The 17018-nt window shown below is 41.4% G+C and overlaps 1 protein-coding gene across 2 annotated transcripts in view; it reads right to left on the bottom strand.

The window, feature by feature from the left end:
• VTI1B (vesicle transport through interaction with t-SNAREs 1B) overlaps positions 1-17018 on the bottom strand; it is a 49891-nt gene that overhangs the window by 29076 nt on the left and 3797 nt on the right. For both annotated transcript variants that reach the window (XR_010751995.1, XM_066388055.1), the window contains exon 2: positions 2520-2578. Coding sequence is in view for 1 of the 2 variants with exons in the window: in XM_066388055.1 (XP_066244152.1) it covers positions 2520-2578 (59 nt within the window). In the remaining variant the exon portion in view is untranslated. The remainder of the gene's footprint in view (positions 1-2519; positions 2579-17018) is intronic.

Here is a 17018-nt window from a genome sequence, read left to right as displayed (position 1 = left end):
CGGGTTCGATTCCCGGCCAGGGCACACAGGAGAAGCGCCCATCTGCTTCTCCACCCCTCCCCTCTCCTTCCTCTCTGTCTCTCTCTTCCCCTCCCGCAGCCGAGGCTCCACTGGAGCAAAGATGGCCCGGGCGCTGGGGATGGCTCCTTGGCCTCTGCCCCAGGCGCTAGAGTGGCTGTGGTCGCAACAGAGCGACGCCCGGGAGGGGCAGAGCATCGCCCCCTGGTGGACAGAGCGTCGCCCCCTGGTGTGCGTGCCGGGTGGATCCCGGTCGGGCGCATGCGGGAGTCTGACCATCTCTCCCTGTTTCCGGCTTCAGAAAAATACAGGAAAAAAAAAAAAGAAAAGTTTCCAGTACTCCCATTAGAAAGGGCATCGTTTTCACAGTCTGGTCCTTCTTAAATTATACTGCTCACAAAAATTAGGGGATATTTCAAAATGAATATGAAGCGATAAAATATCCCCTAATTTTTGTGAGCAATATAGATATACAACAGAGAAAAGGATGCAGATAAGCTTAACATCTCAGAACATCACTGGAGTAGGGAAGCTGTTCTTCAACAAGCAAGAAAGAAGTTGCCTGACTGAGCAGTGGCGCAGTGGATAGAGCGGCGGACTGGGATGCAGAGGACCCAGGTTCAAGACCCCGAGGTTGCCAGCTTGAGCGAGGGCTCATCTGGTTTGAGCAAGGCTCACCAGCTTGGACCCAAGGTCGCTGGCTCAAGCAAGGGGTTACTCGGTCTGCTGAAGGCCCATGGTAAAGGCACATATGAGAAAGCAATCAACAAACAACTAAGGTGCCGCAATGAAGAATTGATGCTTCTCATCTCTCTCCCTTCCTGTCTGTCCCTCTCTCTGACTCTCTCTGTCACAAAATAAATAAATTAAAAAAAATGCTTTTTTAAAAAAAGAAAGAAGTCTGATTTGAAAAGCATTTTCCTCAACGAAAGACTGATTGGTGTTTCTCATCTCTCTCTGTTCCTGTCTGTCTGTCCCTGTCTGTCCCTCTCTCTGTCTCTGTAAAAAAATAAAATAAAAAAATAAGCCTGGCCAGGTGATAGCTCAGTGGAGGAAAAGCATTTTCCTCAGTCTATGCTAGGATAGCAAAAACTAGGGGCAACTATTTCTGCAAAGTACTACTAGGGACCTGGATTTTAACCCCAAACCCCTAAAGCAGCGGTTCTCAACCTGTGGGTCGCGACCCCCACCACGACCAAAACACAGGGGTCGCCTAAAGCCATCAGAATCCGCTGCTCTAAAGGGTTTGCTGAAGCCAGTGCATAATGGAAACATTCTCTTCTACTAGGTAAGAGCAAACCTTTTTTTTTTTAAGCCACAGATTAAGAGAGAAGCAGTTGTTAAACTGCTTAGCAACCTGGATCAACTTCTGACAGCTCTGGGTTCTGATTGGGAACTCATCCTGTCCATGCACATCTTAGCCAAGACACCAAATCCAGCCACTATGTTGTCTTTTAAAACAGAAGGGAATGTGGCTAGAACCCCCTCTGAGCTACATTTTCTGTGACAGTAAGTTTAACAAACAAGAAAAACATTTTTTTTTTTTTAGTGAGAGCAAGAGAGACAGGAAGGGAAAGAGATGAGAGGCATCAACTGGTAGTTGCGGCACTTGATTCATTTATTGTTTTCTCATATGTACTGTGACCAGGGGGCTCCAGCCAAGCCAGTGACCCCAGGCTCAAGCTGGTGAGCTCATACTCAAGCCAATGAGCGAGGGCACAGCACCCTCAAGCCAGCAACCTCAGGGTTTTGAACCTGGGTCCTTAGCGTCCCAGGCCAATGCTCTATCCACTGTACCACTGCCTGGTCAGGCAAGAATAACATCATCATGGCTAGATGTTTTTTTAAATCACATGCACCTTGGCCTGACTTGTGGTGGCGCAGTGGATAAAGCATTGAAACCCTGCACTTGTCTGGTCAAGACACATACGGAAGTTGATGCTTCCTGCTCCTCCCCCCTTTCTTTCTCTCTCTCTCTCTCTCTCTCTCTCACACATACACACACACACACACTCTCTCACTCACTCTCCTCTCTAAAATGAATAAAAATTAAAAAAATAAATCACATGCACCTTTATTTATTTTATTTTTTTAAGATTTTATTTATTTATTATAGAGAAGGGGGAGGAGCAGGAAGGATCAACTCCCATATGTGCCTTGACCAGGCAAGCCCAAGGTTTTGAACCGGCAACCTCAGCATTTCCAGGTTGACACTTTATTCACTGCGCCACCACAGGTAAAGGTATGATAATGCTCTTTACAACTCACATCAGGAATGTATCATCAAAGCTTCATTTCAGGACTCTTCAAGCTTTACCCATTTGTGTTTGTTAAACCCCATCCCCAACTCCCATTCCCATCAATTGGTCTCATTTAGTCAGAAATAATCAAAATCAGGATGCATAGGCAGGAACAGTTCATCCGTGATCAGGTCATAAGCATTACTTTTGGAGAAGATGAATACCACATAGAAGGAATAAGGACATGTTCCCTGTTCTCACCGTTTCATTTGCTTCCTGTTGCTTTTCATCAAAATCTCTGATCAATTTCTTCTTCTCTTCTGGAAAAGATAAGACAAGTTTTAAATGCTCAGTCCTGCTTCCACACATTTGTAGAGTCCGTTCCCTCTGCATAGAATAAATTCCCCATCCCTCACCTGTTGGAGGTAGCATTACTTAATTACTCCCAAAAGGCATTTAGAAATATTTGGGAACTGCCCAGATCAGGTAGCTTGGTTGGTTAGAGCTCAGACGTTGCCAGTTCAATCCCAGGTCAGGGCACATAAGAACAGATCGATGTTCCTGTCTCTCTCCTCCTTTCTCTCTCTCTGAAATCACTAAAATAAACATTTTTTAAAAATTTAAAGGCCCTGGTCGGTTGGCTCAGTGATAGAGCGTCTGCCTGACATGTGGATGTCCCAGATTTGACTCCTGGTCAGGGTACACAGGAGAAGCGCCCATCTGCTTCTCCACGCTCCCCCTCTCCCTCTCTCTCTCTCTCTTCCCTTCCCACAGCCATGGCTCAGTTTGAGCAAGCTGGCCTGCCTTGGGCGCTGAGGATGGCTCCACGGCCTCACCTCAGGCACTAAAATAGCTCTGTTTCAGAGCAACAAAGAAACAGCTCCAGAGCCTGACCCGTGGTAGTGCAGTGGATAAGGCGTCAACCTGGAACTCTGAGGTTGCCAGTTCAAAACCCTGGGCTTGCCGGGTCAAGGCACACATGGGAGTTGATGCTTCCTGCTCCTCTCCCCTTTCTCTCTCTCTCTGTCTCTCTTCTCTAAAATGAATAAAAAAATTAAAAGAATTAAAATTATATATATATAAAAAAAAGAAACAGCTCCAGATGGGCAGAGCATTGCCCCATAGGGGGCTTGCCAGGTGGATCTTGGTTGGGGCACACATGGGAATCTGTCTCTCTGCCTCCTGCTTCTCACTTAAGAAAAAAAAATTCAGCCTGACCAGGCGGTGGCGCAGTGGATAGAGGGTCGGACTGGGATGCGGAAGGACCCAGTTTCGAGACCCCGGGGTTGCCAGCTTGAGTGCGGGCTCATCTGGCTTGAGCAAAAAAGCTCACTAGCATGGACCCAAGGTCACTGACTCGAGCGGGGGGTTACTCAGTCTGCTGAAGGCCCGTGGTCATGGCACATATGAGAAAGCAATCAATGAACAACTAAGGTGTCACAATGAAAAACTGATGATTGATGCTTCTCATCTCTCTCCGTTCCTGTCTGTCCCTATCTATCCCTCTGACTCTCTCTCTGTCCCTGTAAAAAAAATTAAAAAGAAAAAAAAAAAAGAAAAAAAATTAAAAAAAAAGAATTATACAGGATCTTGCTATCATGATGACTGAGGAAAGGGAGGTTTATTATTACTGGCATTTAGTGCCCAAGAAACAAGGATATCCATGGTTGGGACAGTCCTGCATAACAAATATCTGGCCCCACGGCCAATAGTGTCCCTACTAAGAAACACTACAAGTCTAGATTAATCATTGTCAGCCCCCCTCCCCCAATCCTGAGAGAGACCAGAGACACTATCATCAGTAAGAATGTTTAACAATACAGGTTCTCTGAAATCCCTGTCCTCACTTTCACCCACATTATGAATCACTTATTTAACCCTTATCCACTGCTTTCCTGCAAAACAAATTGAAACCCCCTACTCTGCTCGCTGGGGAAGGTGCATGGTATGGTGCATGTTCCCTGCCATACCCACTACCGGTGGCATGGAACTGACTCACATACTGAGAAAGTTTTCCCCCTTTTGATTCTCAATCTTTTGTATCATCTCCTTTTGCTGCTAGTGTCTTTAATACCTAAAAATTACTTCTCTTTTAACAAAAATAGAAGAGTCTTCAGCTTCCAAGCAATTAACATCTACCTAAAACACCATTTAAAAAAAATGTTTATTGTATTAATTTTAGAGAGGGAGGGAGAAAGGAGAGAGAGACAGGAACATTGATCTGCCTTTTTTTTTTTTCTTTCTTTCTCCTGTGTGCCCTGCCGGGAATCGAACCCGGGACTCCCCGGCCGATGCTCTACCACTGAGCCAACCGGCCAGGGCCAACGATCTGCTTCTGTATGTGCCCTGACCGGGGATTGAACCAGCAACCTCTGTGGGTCAGGATGATGCTAACCAACTGTGCTATCTGGCCAGGGCTAAAACAGAATTTTGCCTTCCCTGTATTTTTTCTAATCTTTTAAATATTTCCACAGATTTTCCATTTAATGTATATTTACATATTTTTTTATTTAAGTGAGAGGAGGGGAGATAGACAGATTCCCCCCACATGTGCCCTGACTGGGATCCACCAGGTGACCTGTCTAGGGCCAATGCTTGCAATGAAGCTATTTTTAGCACCTGAGGAAGAGGCTCCATGGAGTCATCCTCAGCACCTGGGGTCAATGTGCTCTAATCAATCAAGCCATGGCTGCAAGACAGGAGAAGGGGGAGAGGAAGAAAAGCAGATGGTTGCTTCTCCTCTGTGCCCTGAATGGGAATGAAACACACTGGCTGACGCTTTACCACTGAGTCAACTGGCCATGGCTCAGATTTTTCCATTTAAAGTAGTGATACAAATTTTCCTTTTAAATCTCTTCATGTATTAAATAAATGTATTTTATATGAAATAAGATGATTTAAAGAAAATGATTAATAGTAAAAATGGTAGTTGGATATGGCAAAAATGATGAAGGGAGTCCTGGCCCGCTGTCCCTTGGTAAACATTAGTACAGGGGAGAACTGCTGGTGTGTAAAGGAGATCAAGTTCTGGTCCCAGCTTTGGGCTTGAGTTAACATGTAAGCTTGGGTAATGCTTTTCCTCTCCTTGGGACTTAACCTTCCTTGGCTATACAGTGCGGTAGATCATCCCTTTATATATTAGAAGCAAAAATTAGCCCAATGTATGAGGAGCTTAATTTTTAATGTATACATTCAGATGAATGTTCGCCTTGGAAATCTACACATAATCTACTTATTTCCCCAAAGTCACCACTGCTTATAATGTTTTTTGAACATTTAGAATTACCTTCACAATCTACATATATATTATATAATTTGCCATTCTGACCATTTTTAAGTCTACAGTTAAATAGCATTAAGTACATTCACCTTGTACAACCATCACTACTATGCATCTCCAGAACCTTTTCATCATCCCCAATGAAACCCATAGTCATTAAACACTAACTCCCCTTTCCCCCTACCCCAGACTCTGGTAACCACCATTCTACTTTCTGTCTACGAATTAGACTACCTCACGCACTTCATGAGAGGACTCACACAATATTTGTCGCTTTGCATCTAGCTTATTTCACTTGTCATATCTTTGAAGTTCATCCATGCTGTAGCATGCATGGGGCCACAGTTCTTTTACTTTCTTTTTTTTTACAGAGAGAGAGAGAGTCAGAGAGAGGGATAGATAGGGACAGAGAGACAGGAACAGAGAGAGATGAGAAGCATCAACCATTAGTTTTTCGTTGTGGCACTTCAGTTGTTCATTGATTGCTTTCTCATATGTGCCTTGACCGTGGGGCTACAGCAGACCGAGTGACCCCTTGCTCAAGCCAGTGACCTTGGGTCCAAGCTGGTGAGCTTTGCTCAAACCAGATGAGCCCGCGCTCAAGCTGGTGACCTCGCAGTCTCAAACCTGGGTCTTCCGCATCCCAGTACGACGCTCTATCCACTGTGCCACTGCCTGGTCAGGCCACAGTCCTTTTCTTAAAAAAAGTATTTATATGTACTTTCAAAGATTTTAGTTATTGATTTGGGGGGTAGGGGTAGGGGAGGGAAGTGGGAAGCATCAACTCACAGTAGTTGCTTCTCATTTGTGCCCTGACCAGGCAAACTGGGCGCTTTGAACTGGTAACCTCAGCATTTCAGGTTGCACTTTCTTTATCCACTGCGCCACCACAGGTCAGGCAGGGGCGACAGTCTTTCAAGGCTGTGTAATCTTCATTCAATGTGACTCCTAAATACAAGCCAACACTTCCATCAACTGAAGAAAGAGCAATCTTTTCCAATGCTAAAAAACTGGCTTGAGTTGGGCTTATGGAGGGACAGCATGTGGGTATTCAAACTGTCCTAATAATTTCCTGGGTAATTGTTTACCCTTAAACCTTGCCTTTTAGGCCTGACCAGGTGGTGGCGCAGTGGATAGAGCGTCGGACTGGGATGCAGAGGACCCAGGTTTGAGACCCCGAGGTCACCAGCTTGAGCGTGGGTTCATCTGGTTTGAGCAAAGTTCACCAGCTTGGACCAAAGGTCGCTGGCTTGATCAAGGGGTCACTCAGTCTGCTGAAGGCCCGCGGTCAAGGCACATATGAGAAAGCAATCAATGAACAACTAAGGTGTCGCAACGAAAAACTAATGACTGATGCTTCTCATCTCTCTCCATTCCTGTCTGTCTGTCCCTATCTATCCCTCTGACTCTCTCTGTCTCTGAAAACAAAACAAAAAACCCTTGCCTTTTAAAGCCAATCCAATATAAGATGTAATACTACTACAGTGCTTTATATGGATTTATACTTATGTTAATCACAAGAGCATTTAGCATGACAGTTGTCTGCTGCTTTTTAATTTTTTTTAATTTTTTTTTTTTTTTTTGTATTTTTCTGAAGCTGGAAACGGGGATAGACAGTCAGACAGACTCCCGCATGCGCCCGACCGGGATCCACCCGGCACGCCCACCAGGGGCAACACTCTGCCCACCAGGGGGCAATGCTCTGCCCCTCCGGGGGGTCACTCTGCCGCAACCAGAGCCACTCTAGCGCCTGGGGCAGAGGCCAAGGAGCCATCCCCAGCGCCCGGGCCATCTTTGCTCCAATGGAGCCTTCGCTGCGGGAGGGGAAGAGAGAGACAGAGAGGAAGGAGGGGGGTGGGTGGAGAAGCAAATGGGCGCTTCTCCTATGTGCCCTGGCCGAGAATCGAACCCGGGTCCCCCCCACACACCAGGCCGACGCTCTACCGCTGAGCCAACCGCCAGGGCCTGTCTGCTGCTTTTTAAGTGATTATAACTTTTTTTTTCATAATTGCTGGCTTCATAAAATTAACTTGGGCGTCTTCCCTCCTCTTGAATTTTTTGGAATAGTTTGAGAAGGACAGGTGTTAGTTTTTCTTTGAATGTTTGGTAAAATTCACTTGTGAAACCATAATGGTTCAGGACAATTTGTTAACTTTTTTTTATTACTGCTTCAATAAGTGATTATAAATCATTCTGGATGTGTACATTCTATAGTTTCACTTGAGATCAAGCTCCTCTAGAAAATGAAATTTTACTTTTTCTTTTATAGGTCCCATAAATTCTAGAACTTTAAACCTGACAATACACTCTTTGTTACGCCTCATTTATCATCATGTGACGTCCCCAATATACACAAGGCACTCCAGGTGAACCATTTCTCACTCCACACCACTCACAAAAGCCAGGGTCTGTTGCTTTAAAAAAATAAAATAAAAAGGAGAAAATTCAGCCATGGCAAATGGTCTGCACCTTGACCACTTTGATGAAAGAAGCACCAAAGCAGCTGTTATTATCCCTGAGTGGGCTGTGTTTCCAGCCACCGGAAGTGAAATAATATCTGCAATCAAGAATGGTTACTTCCATGGAGAGGTATCAGTTTGTCACAAAAGTGCTGAGTGTCACCACTCTTCTGAATAGGCCTTTCTCCAATTCAAGCCACTCACTCCTGATCCAAGCCAGACAAGACAGTATGAAGTAGTCTATATGAGTGCCTTCCCTTCCTAGCTCAGATCTTTTTACAACTCTGTTAGTCATAAAATCCTTTCCTACATCCTTCGTTAAAGGATATAAAAATCTGTGTTGAGGCAAATTCTAGAATGATTCAAAATGTAAAAATAAGAGGGAGTAGAGGCAAGGTAACTAACTTCCCTGCATGATTCTGTTCTCAGTCTTTTTGGAGCTGGAATACTCCACTCTCTACCTGATTTTGAGAACTAACCCTGTAATCACCTACAAAACAGCAGGTCTGCATACTGAATAAAATACACGTCAAGTATGATATTCAGCTCTGAACTCAGCCAGAGGAAGCCTACCTTAATGTTCAACAAGGTGACAGCCTCTCTTCCTTATAGGAGGTTTGAATTACCAGCTCAAGAATGACTATCCTTGGCCCATTAGAGCTGTGGAAGTAACTTGTTTTCACCAGGATCTTTAAAACATGCGACTGATTTGCTTTTGGCGCCCCACTGTGGCATTTCTAAGACCTACATTCTCTTTTTGTACACTGATTTAACTCATCTCATACCATGTAGAAGTTAAAAGCATCAGATCTAAGCCTGTTTACTCATCTGCAAATAGGAAATACAACAGCACTGACCTCACAAAGTGGTCTGAAAGGGTGAAACGAGACAATACACACAACAAGCATTTAGCAAATACCAGGTATATTAAGGGTTCAACAAATAGTAACCACCATTGTTTTTTTAAAGTAAATCCTTAAGTAGGAAGAACTAAGAGCAAAAATAAAATGTACTGAAGAATATGAAGTGTTGGAAAAATTAAAATTCTGCAGTTTTTACCAATCCGCTACATAGGGTCCTACATTGTGATTATATTTTTGGGTTCACAAAATAATGAGGTCTCATGCATAGATAATGAAATTTAAGTGAAATAAAATAAAAAAACTTGCAGTAATTTTAAAATACTCATAAGACATGTAAAAGAATGCCTTCTAGTGCTACAAAACCAAAACCAAAAATCATGACCACAGACACACTGTATTAATTGGGTATGAATTTACCACACTCTAAAGTATTTGGAAAGACCTTTCCAGATGCTGAAAAACTAAGACTAGAAATTATGACCATGGATAATAATATTAAAATGATAGGAAACAGATTAATAATTACACTGGGGAACAAAATTTTTGTTGCATCCACAAAAACACTTGTTCTTACCTAATTCAAGCGTGCTGGTCTCAAATCTGACAGTTTTCCTCTGTAAGCTATAGTTTTTTTGCAATTCAAGGTTTTAAATTTTTATCTTATTATAAAATTTTCAACATTTAGTTTAACATTATAAAGTAGAATGTCTTCTTGGGCATCATCTTTGTGAAAATATAATAATTTATATAATGCAGTAAATACATTAATATAGTGGTCCCCAACTTTTTTTGGGCCACGGACCGGTTTAATGTCAGAAAATATTTTCATGGACCGGCCTTTAGGGTGGGACGGATAAATGTATCACGTGACCGAGACAAGTGTCAAGAGTGAGTCTTAGACAGATGTAACAGAGGGAATCTGGTCATTTTTTTAAAATAAAACATCATTCAGACTTAAATATAAATAAAATGAAAATAATGTAAGTTATTTATTCTTTCTCTGCGGACCGGTACCAAATGGCCCACGGACTGGTACCGGTCTGTGGCCTGGGGGTTGGGGACCACTGCATTAATACATTAAAAGATATGACTGCATCAGAATTTGTCTACAATTTTGAAACAGAACATATTAAAACACTTATTTTAATCATAAAATTTGCAAAAAACATTTAAATTCTATTCAGGCAAAAATTTGTATTTGTAGCTCTTGCATTTGTGTACTTAAGGACAATCTCGTTTGATGCTCCAGCAGTAGTCTGCTCATCACTATCAGCTCCAAGATTTTTGGGAAACTTTTCAAGGTGACTGTTCAGGAAGTGAATCTTAACGCTCATGTTACATCCAATGTCGTGGAAAGCCAACAGCATCCTTTGAACCAGAAGTTCATAGTTTTCTGTTTTGTTGCCAAGGAAGTTCTTTGTAACTGCCACAAAAGACTGCCATGCTGCTTTCTTCTTATTCATCTTCCTGGCAAATTCTTTGTCACGTATGAGGGTTAGAATTTGAGGTCCATTGAATATACCTGCTTTTATCTTCTCAAAATACAAGATAGGAAAAGCAGAAATAATATGTTGAAAACATTCACTTTCTCTATGCAGAGCCTGAACAAACTGCTTCATTGAGCCAAGTTTGATGTGAAGTGGGGGGAAAACGATCCTGTCTTGATTAACTACAGGTTCATTCACAGTATTTTGCATCCCTACTTCCAGAGCTTCCCGTTTCGGCCACTCCTTCTGTGTCCAGTGTTTGTCTCGAGTTCGGCTGTCCCACAAACACAGAAAGCAAGGATACTTCGTGAAACCTCTTTGTTGTCCTAGCAGGAAATTTACCATTTTAAGATCCACACAAATGATCCAGTTATGCTCCTCATACTTCAGAAAGTCAAGGACAATTTTTATGTCATTCTTACTAAGCCATTCAATTCAGGTTGGCTAAACTGCTGAGGGGTTAAATGACTGCTTGGCAGCAGAAGAAGACCCTTCAGATTCTACAACCATTTCCTCATGCATCTTATCAAAGTACACTTGATCACCATGTTCACTTTCTTCATCCTTAAAAGAAATAAAACCATTGAAAACTGGAACTGGGAGTGTCTCAAGAGTGTGGGATAGGTCGTATTGCTGAAGGAATATTAGGATATGTGATCATATGCCATTTTTTCTTGCCGATGCCCTTTGTATGGATCAGACAGAAATAACAGTCACTGCTGTGGTCCTTAGGTTCACGCCAAACCATGGGAATACCAAAAGGCATTCCTTTGCATTTTCCTTTTGCCAGTCACAAAGCATTTCCTCACAATTATGACACACAATATGAGGGGCCCAATTCTTGTCTTGATCGCCAAGGGGAACTTAAAAATAGGCAATATATGCACATGTCACAAATGATGAAATATTGTGCCTTTGATGTTGAAGTGTGTAACAGCCACATATATAATAGAAGGTGTCAGGACTATTCTTACATTTACGCCTACTCAAAGAAGCCATGATTCAATCTTAAAACAAAATAAGAGGATGTTTTTATCAGATAATAATTTTTTACATTTAAAAACAACTACAATTATGTAAAAGTGATGTTTGTAAAACATTAATTGCCTTGTGGTTATGTTCAATCCAAGAGTCGTTGCCCTTTAACTCCAATTTAAAAACCAATGCATGCCATTAACTGTAATAAAAAGAAATTAAAATTGCATAAAAACTAGAGCATGCACCAAAAAATGGATTTCAGATTTGGAATCAGCGATGCAGAAATATATAGAAACAGTTCTAAAACCTCATGCAACAGAAAATGAAAAAAAATTGTTCCCCAGTGTTATCACATATGAAATGGGTTGTCACTGACACATAAGCTTTCTAAAATAGGACACACTGTGTGCCTGTTATCCTTTAATAGGTATATACACATCCATTTAAAAAGTGATAAAGTGGAAGATGGCAGAGTAGAAATAAAACCACATTCCTTTCAAAACCCAATCATGTATTATTTTCTTCCCAACAATCCATAGTATTTATATATACGATCTTCAACATAATACTTATGGACAGTGGTGGGATTCAAATAATTTAACAACCAGTTCTCTGTCCTAACGGCCGTTTTAAGTATAAAAAAAAGATATACTGAAAGGTAGTTTATTATTTCATGCATTTAATACTTAAATAAAAATAAAAGTACACAAAACTAGATAAGAGTTTTAAAATATTAATGAAAATATTTTAAATAATACCTGACAAAAAACAATAAAACTGTTATTTAAGATATTTCCATATTGCTTTTTGATTGGCGTCCTCACTTGCAATTTTTTTCACCTACGGACACAATGAACATTACTATGGATGCAGATGAACATTAAAAAAGAGTAAGGAATGTGAATTTGTGATTTCCACACTGGGCGGTTGCCCAGGTGCCAACCTTAGAAAGAGCCCTGATTACAAGTGCCATTTTAACAATCGGTTCACCAAACTAAAAAAACCAAAAACTTAGGTATTGGTTCTGCCGAACCAGTGCGAACCAGCTGAATCCCACCACTGTTTATGGAGCACCTAGTATGTTCTAGAATTAGGTATATAATAGTAAGCCAGACAAAATATACAGCATATGATAAGAGGAGGAAGGAACATTTCCAAACTCTTTTATGTGATCACCATTACACTGATACCAAAACCAGACACGGACCCCACAAGAAGAGAAAACTACAGGCCAATATCCCTGATGAACAAAGATGCAAAAGTCCTCAACAAAATATTAGCAAACTGAAATCAATAAGACATTAAAAGGATCACACATCATGATCAAGTGGGATTTATTCCAGGGATGCAATCAGTGATGGTTCAACATTCACAAATCAATCATGGTAAAGCATGTTAACAAAATGAAGGATAAAAATCATAATTATCTCAATAAATGCAGAACAAGTATTTAACAAAATTCAACATTCATTTATGATAAAAAACTTTTTAAAAACTGATATAAAGGGAACATATCTCAATACAATAAAGACCACATAAGACAAGCCCACGGCTGCCATCATACTCAACAGTGAAAAGCTGAAAGCTTTCCTCCAAGATCAGGATGCCCACTCTCACCATAGTACTGGAAGTCCTGACCAGAACAATTAGTCAAGAAAATAAAAGGCATCTCAATCAGAAAGGAAGAAGTAAAAAACGGTTACTATTTGCAGATGACATTACAAGTAGGAAACCCTAAATACTCCAAAAAAACTTTTAGAATAAATGAATTCAGTTCAGTGATAGGATACAAAAATCTACACATGGTTCCCAACTTAAGATGGATCAGTTTACCAACTTCCACCTTTATGATGGTGTGAAAGTGATATGCACTCAGAAACTGCACTTTGAATTTTGATTCTTTCTTGGGTTAGCGATAACATGGTACAACATACCCTTATGACTCTGGGCAGTGACAGCAAGATGACTGTACCCAACTGTAGGACAATGTAACTGTTCTGAGCACATTTAAGGTAGGCTAGACTAGGTTATGATGTTTGGTAGGTTAGGTGTATTAAAGGCATTTTCGACTTATATTTTCAACCCACAATGCGTTTTATCTTTATTATATGCGGCTTAAGTGTCTGTTTGTCGCTGATAGCTTATTGGTTGCTTGCGTAACTATACTAGCCAATGGGGTGAAGTTGCCAAGGCTGAACGCAAATGGAGCGTGTCAGGGGGAAGGTGAACATTTGTTTGCATTGGCAATCATCTGTTTTACATAAAAACTACGTCTTAATGTAATTTCTTTTAAGAATGCCTCCTAGAAAATACAGCACTGAAGAGGAGAGAAAAGGAGCTAAAGCTGCACAAAAACGGCTTTCTCGACAAAAAGAAACCACTGAGCAGAGAAAGACAAGGCTTGCTTCAGTCGCAGAGCAAATGCGTCTTTCTCGGCAAAATGAGACTGATGAGCATAGGGAAACAAGGCTTGCCTCAAATGCAAGACAAAAAAGCCTGTCTCGACAAAATGAGTCCCTTGAACAAAGGCAGGAGAGAAATGCAAAAAAACGACAGAGTAATGCTGACTGAAACGCAAAAAGGATTAAAACAGTTTCAAACGGAGAAACTTTAATTTTTGAGCATTCCTCTGGTGACATGCATGTTAAATGTGAACACTGTCAGTCCTTAAACTTCAAGTTAGAAACTAATTGATTTAACCGTGGCAAGAAAGGATTTTCTCAATGTTGCAAGTACGGAAACATTGTAGTTCCACTAATTGAGAATTATCCACCACTCTTGAATAAATTATTGACTAATCAGCATCCAAATAGCAAACAGTACATGGATAGCATTCGATCCATTAATAGTTCGTTTGCTTTTGCGTCCATGGGAAACAAACCAATTGACTTGCCTGGACCAGGACTTTATTGCTTTCGACTTCATGGTCAAGTTTACCATCAAACTGGAACTTTGCATCCTTCTGATGGGAAAAGAAAGTTTGCTCAATTATATATACTTGATCCCTCAGAAGCTAGTTCGACACGTTTAGAATGGAATAAAAGAGTCCTGAGACCTTGCTTAATGAAATGGGAGAATTATTTCAAGACACTGACCCATTTGCTACAGAACGGACATAAAATTAAAAATAATTGATGGTCCTCTGCAAGGCGAGCTTAAAAATGATGGAAAGATCTACACAAGAAATGTTGTGTACAAAGAGATCTTTGACATGTGAATTAACATTTTATTATTTAAATCACCTTTATTTATTGAGCTATCCGTGGCTCTTAAGAAATGTACCGCCAGTGGTTTCCTTCATTGCACTCTACTTTAAGCAATTAAGCAAGTAGAAGGGGGAAATCCCGTGGGGCACTAAGCAAAGGGGTGTCCTCGCCGCCTGCCCTGGGTAATTCAGTTTGAATTAGCAGACACCTTTGCACAAATCATTTTAATTACAATTTATAATATCTAGAACAGCGGTCATTTCGTATGACCGCTGGGCTTTCTAGTTGGAGCATAACCCATCATAAGTTGAGGAGTATCTATATACAAAATGTGTTATATTTCTATACACTAATAACAAACTATCCCAAAGAGAAATTAAGAAAACAATGATATTTATAGTTGCATCAAAAAGAGTAAAATACCTAGAAATAAATTTAACTTTGACCTTAGGAGGTCAAATTTAATAACTTTGACCTTAGGAGGTCAAAGTCCTGTACTCTGAAAACTATAAAACACTGGTGAAAGAAACTGACAGACACCAGTAGGTGGAAAGATATTCCATGCTCATGGACTGGAAAAATTAGTACTGTTAAAATGCCCATACTATCCAAAGCAATCTATAGATTCAATGTAATCTGTAGAATGAAACAGAACGAAAATTTGTGTGGAACCACAAAAGACCCTGATTAGCCAAAACAATTTTGCGAAAGAAGAAAGGTGGAGTTATCACACTTCCTGACTTCAAACTACTATATTACAAAGTGATAGTAATCAAAACAGTATGATATTGGCATAAAACAGACACAAAGATCAACAGAAAGAAATAACCCACATAAACGGGTTAACCCACATTTTATAAGGAACCAAAACTATACAATGGAGATAGGTACATATCAGGAAAACCCAGTCTTTCCCCTCCTATGTCTTTATCTCCTGTATAGAGAAAAAAACCCAGTCCTTCCTCCTGTGTTTCTTTCCTGTGTGTCTCCTTTGCTACTCACACAGAACACTTCACTTCTGGTGACCAAATACGTAGGGGGTTTCCCCTACACCAAGAACTGTGACACCATCGGAGTCTCCTACAACTCAACTAAATTCTGGTACTATCCAGAGATAGCATCAGATTCCACAGGTTAAGGGCTCAGTCCCATATGACTGCCTCTCCCTGCCCCCTTTAGATGCCAACTGCAAGTAACCCCAAGGTTACCCACAAACTTCTGCCCAATTTGGTGATAAACTTGAAGGTTCCCAGGACCCTCTCCTCAAGTGGGATTAATTTGCTAGAACAGCTCACAAAATGCAGAGAAACATTTACTTAGGTTATCAGTTCATTAAATAGTATGATAAAGGATATAGATGAACAGCCAAATGAAGAGACACACAGGGCAAGGTCTGGGAAGGTCTCAATCACAGGAGCTTTTGTCCCCAAGGAGTTGGGGTGCATCACCCTCCCAGTGTGAATGTGTTCACCCACCTGGAAACTCTCTAGATCCCATCACGTTGGGATTTTATGAGGCCTCCTCACATAGGCATGATCAATTTTTAAGTCCAAAGAAGTAGGGAGCAAGGCTGAATATCCTGCTGCTAATCATGGGTTGGTTTTTCTGGTGATCAGCCCCCATCCAAGAGCCACCTAAGAGCCCACCCAGGGTTGCCTCATTAGAACAGATGCTGCCTGACCAGGCGGTGGCGCAGTGGATAGAGCATTGGACTGGGATGTGGAAGGACCCAGGTTCGAGACCCCAAGGTCGCCAGCTTGAGCGCGGGCTCATCTGGCTTGAGCAAAAGCTCACCAGCTTGGACCCAGGGTCGCTGGCTCCAGCAAGGGGTTACTCAGTCTGCTGACGGCCCATGGTCAAGGCACATATGAGAAAGCAATCAATGAACAACTAAGAAGTCGTAACGTGTAACGAAAAACTAATGATTGATGCTTCTCAACTGTCTCCATTCCTGTCCGTCTATCCCTGTCTATCCCTCTGACTCTCTATCTCTGTAAAAAAAAAAAAAAAAAAGAACAGATGCTTCTAGTGCTCTTATTACTAGGAACTTACAATGGTTGTAGGAGCCCTGTGTCAGGAACCAGAACAAAGACCAAATATTAGAATAAGATGCTCCTAGTGTTACTATTTAGGAAATTACTAGGGTTTTAGCAGCTCTGTGCCGGGAACTAGAGGCAGAGACCAATACTGTATATATATTTTTTATATCATCTCACCAAAAAGGATAGCTTCTTCAATAAATGATGGTGGGAAATCTTGACAGCCACATACAACAGAATGAAACTGGACTACTTACTATCTTATACAACACACAAAAAGTAACTCAAAATGGATTAAAGACTTGAACATGGCCCTGGCCGGTTGGCTCAGTGGTAGAGCGTCGATCTGGCGGCGTGCAGGAGTCCCGGGTTCGATTCCCGGCCAGGGCACAAAGGAGAAGCGCCCATCTGCTTCTCCACCCCTCCCCCTCTCCTTCCTCTCTGTCTC

This window comes from Saccopteryx leptura, chromosome 6 (assembly GCF_036850995.1).
Source record: "Saccopteryx leptura isolate mSacLep1 chromosome 6, mSacLep1_pri_phased_curated, whole genome shotgun sequence".
In the NCBI taxonomy this organism is placed as follows: domain Eukaryota; kingdom Metazoa; phylum Chordata; class Mammalia; order Chiroptera; family Emballonuridae; genus Saccopteryx; species Saccopteryx leptura.
The sequence above is the reverse complement of the archived record's forward strand: the minus strand, read 5'-3'. Positions and strand labels throughout refer to the sequence as shown.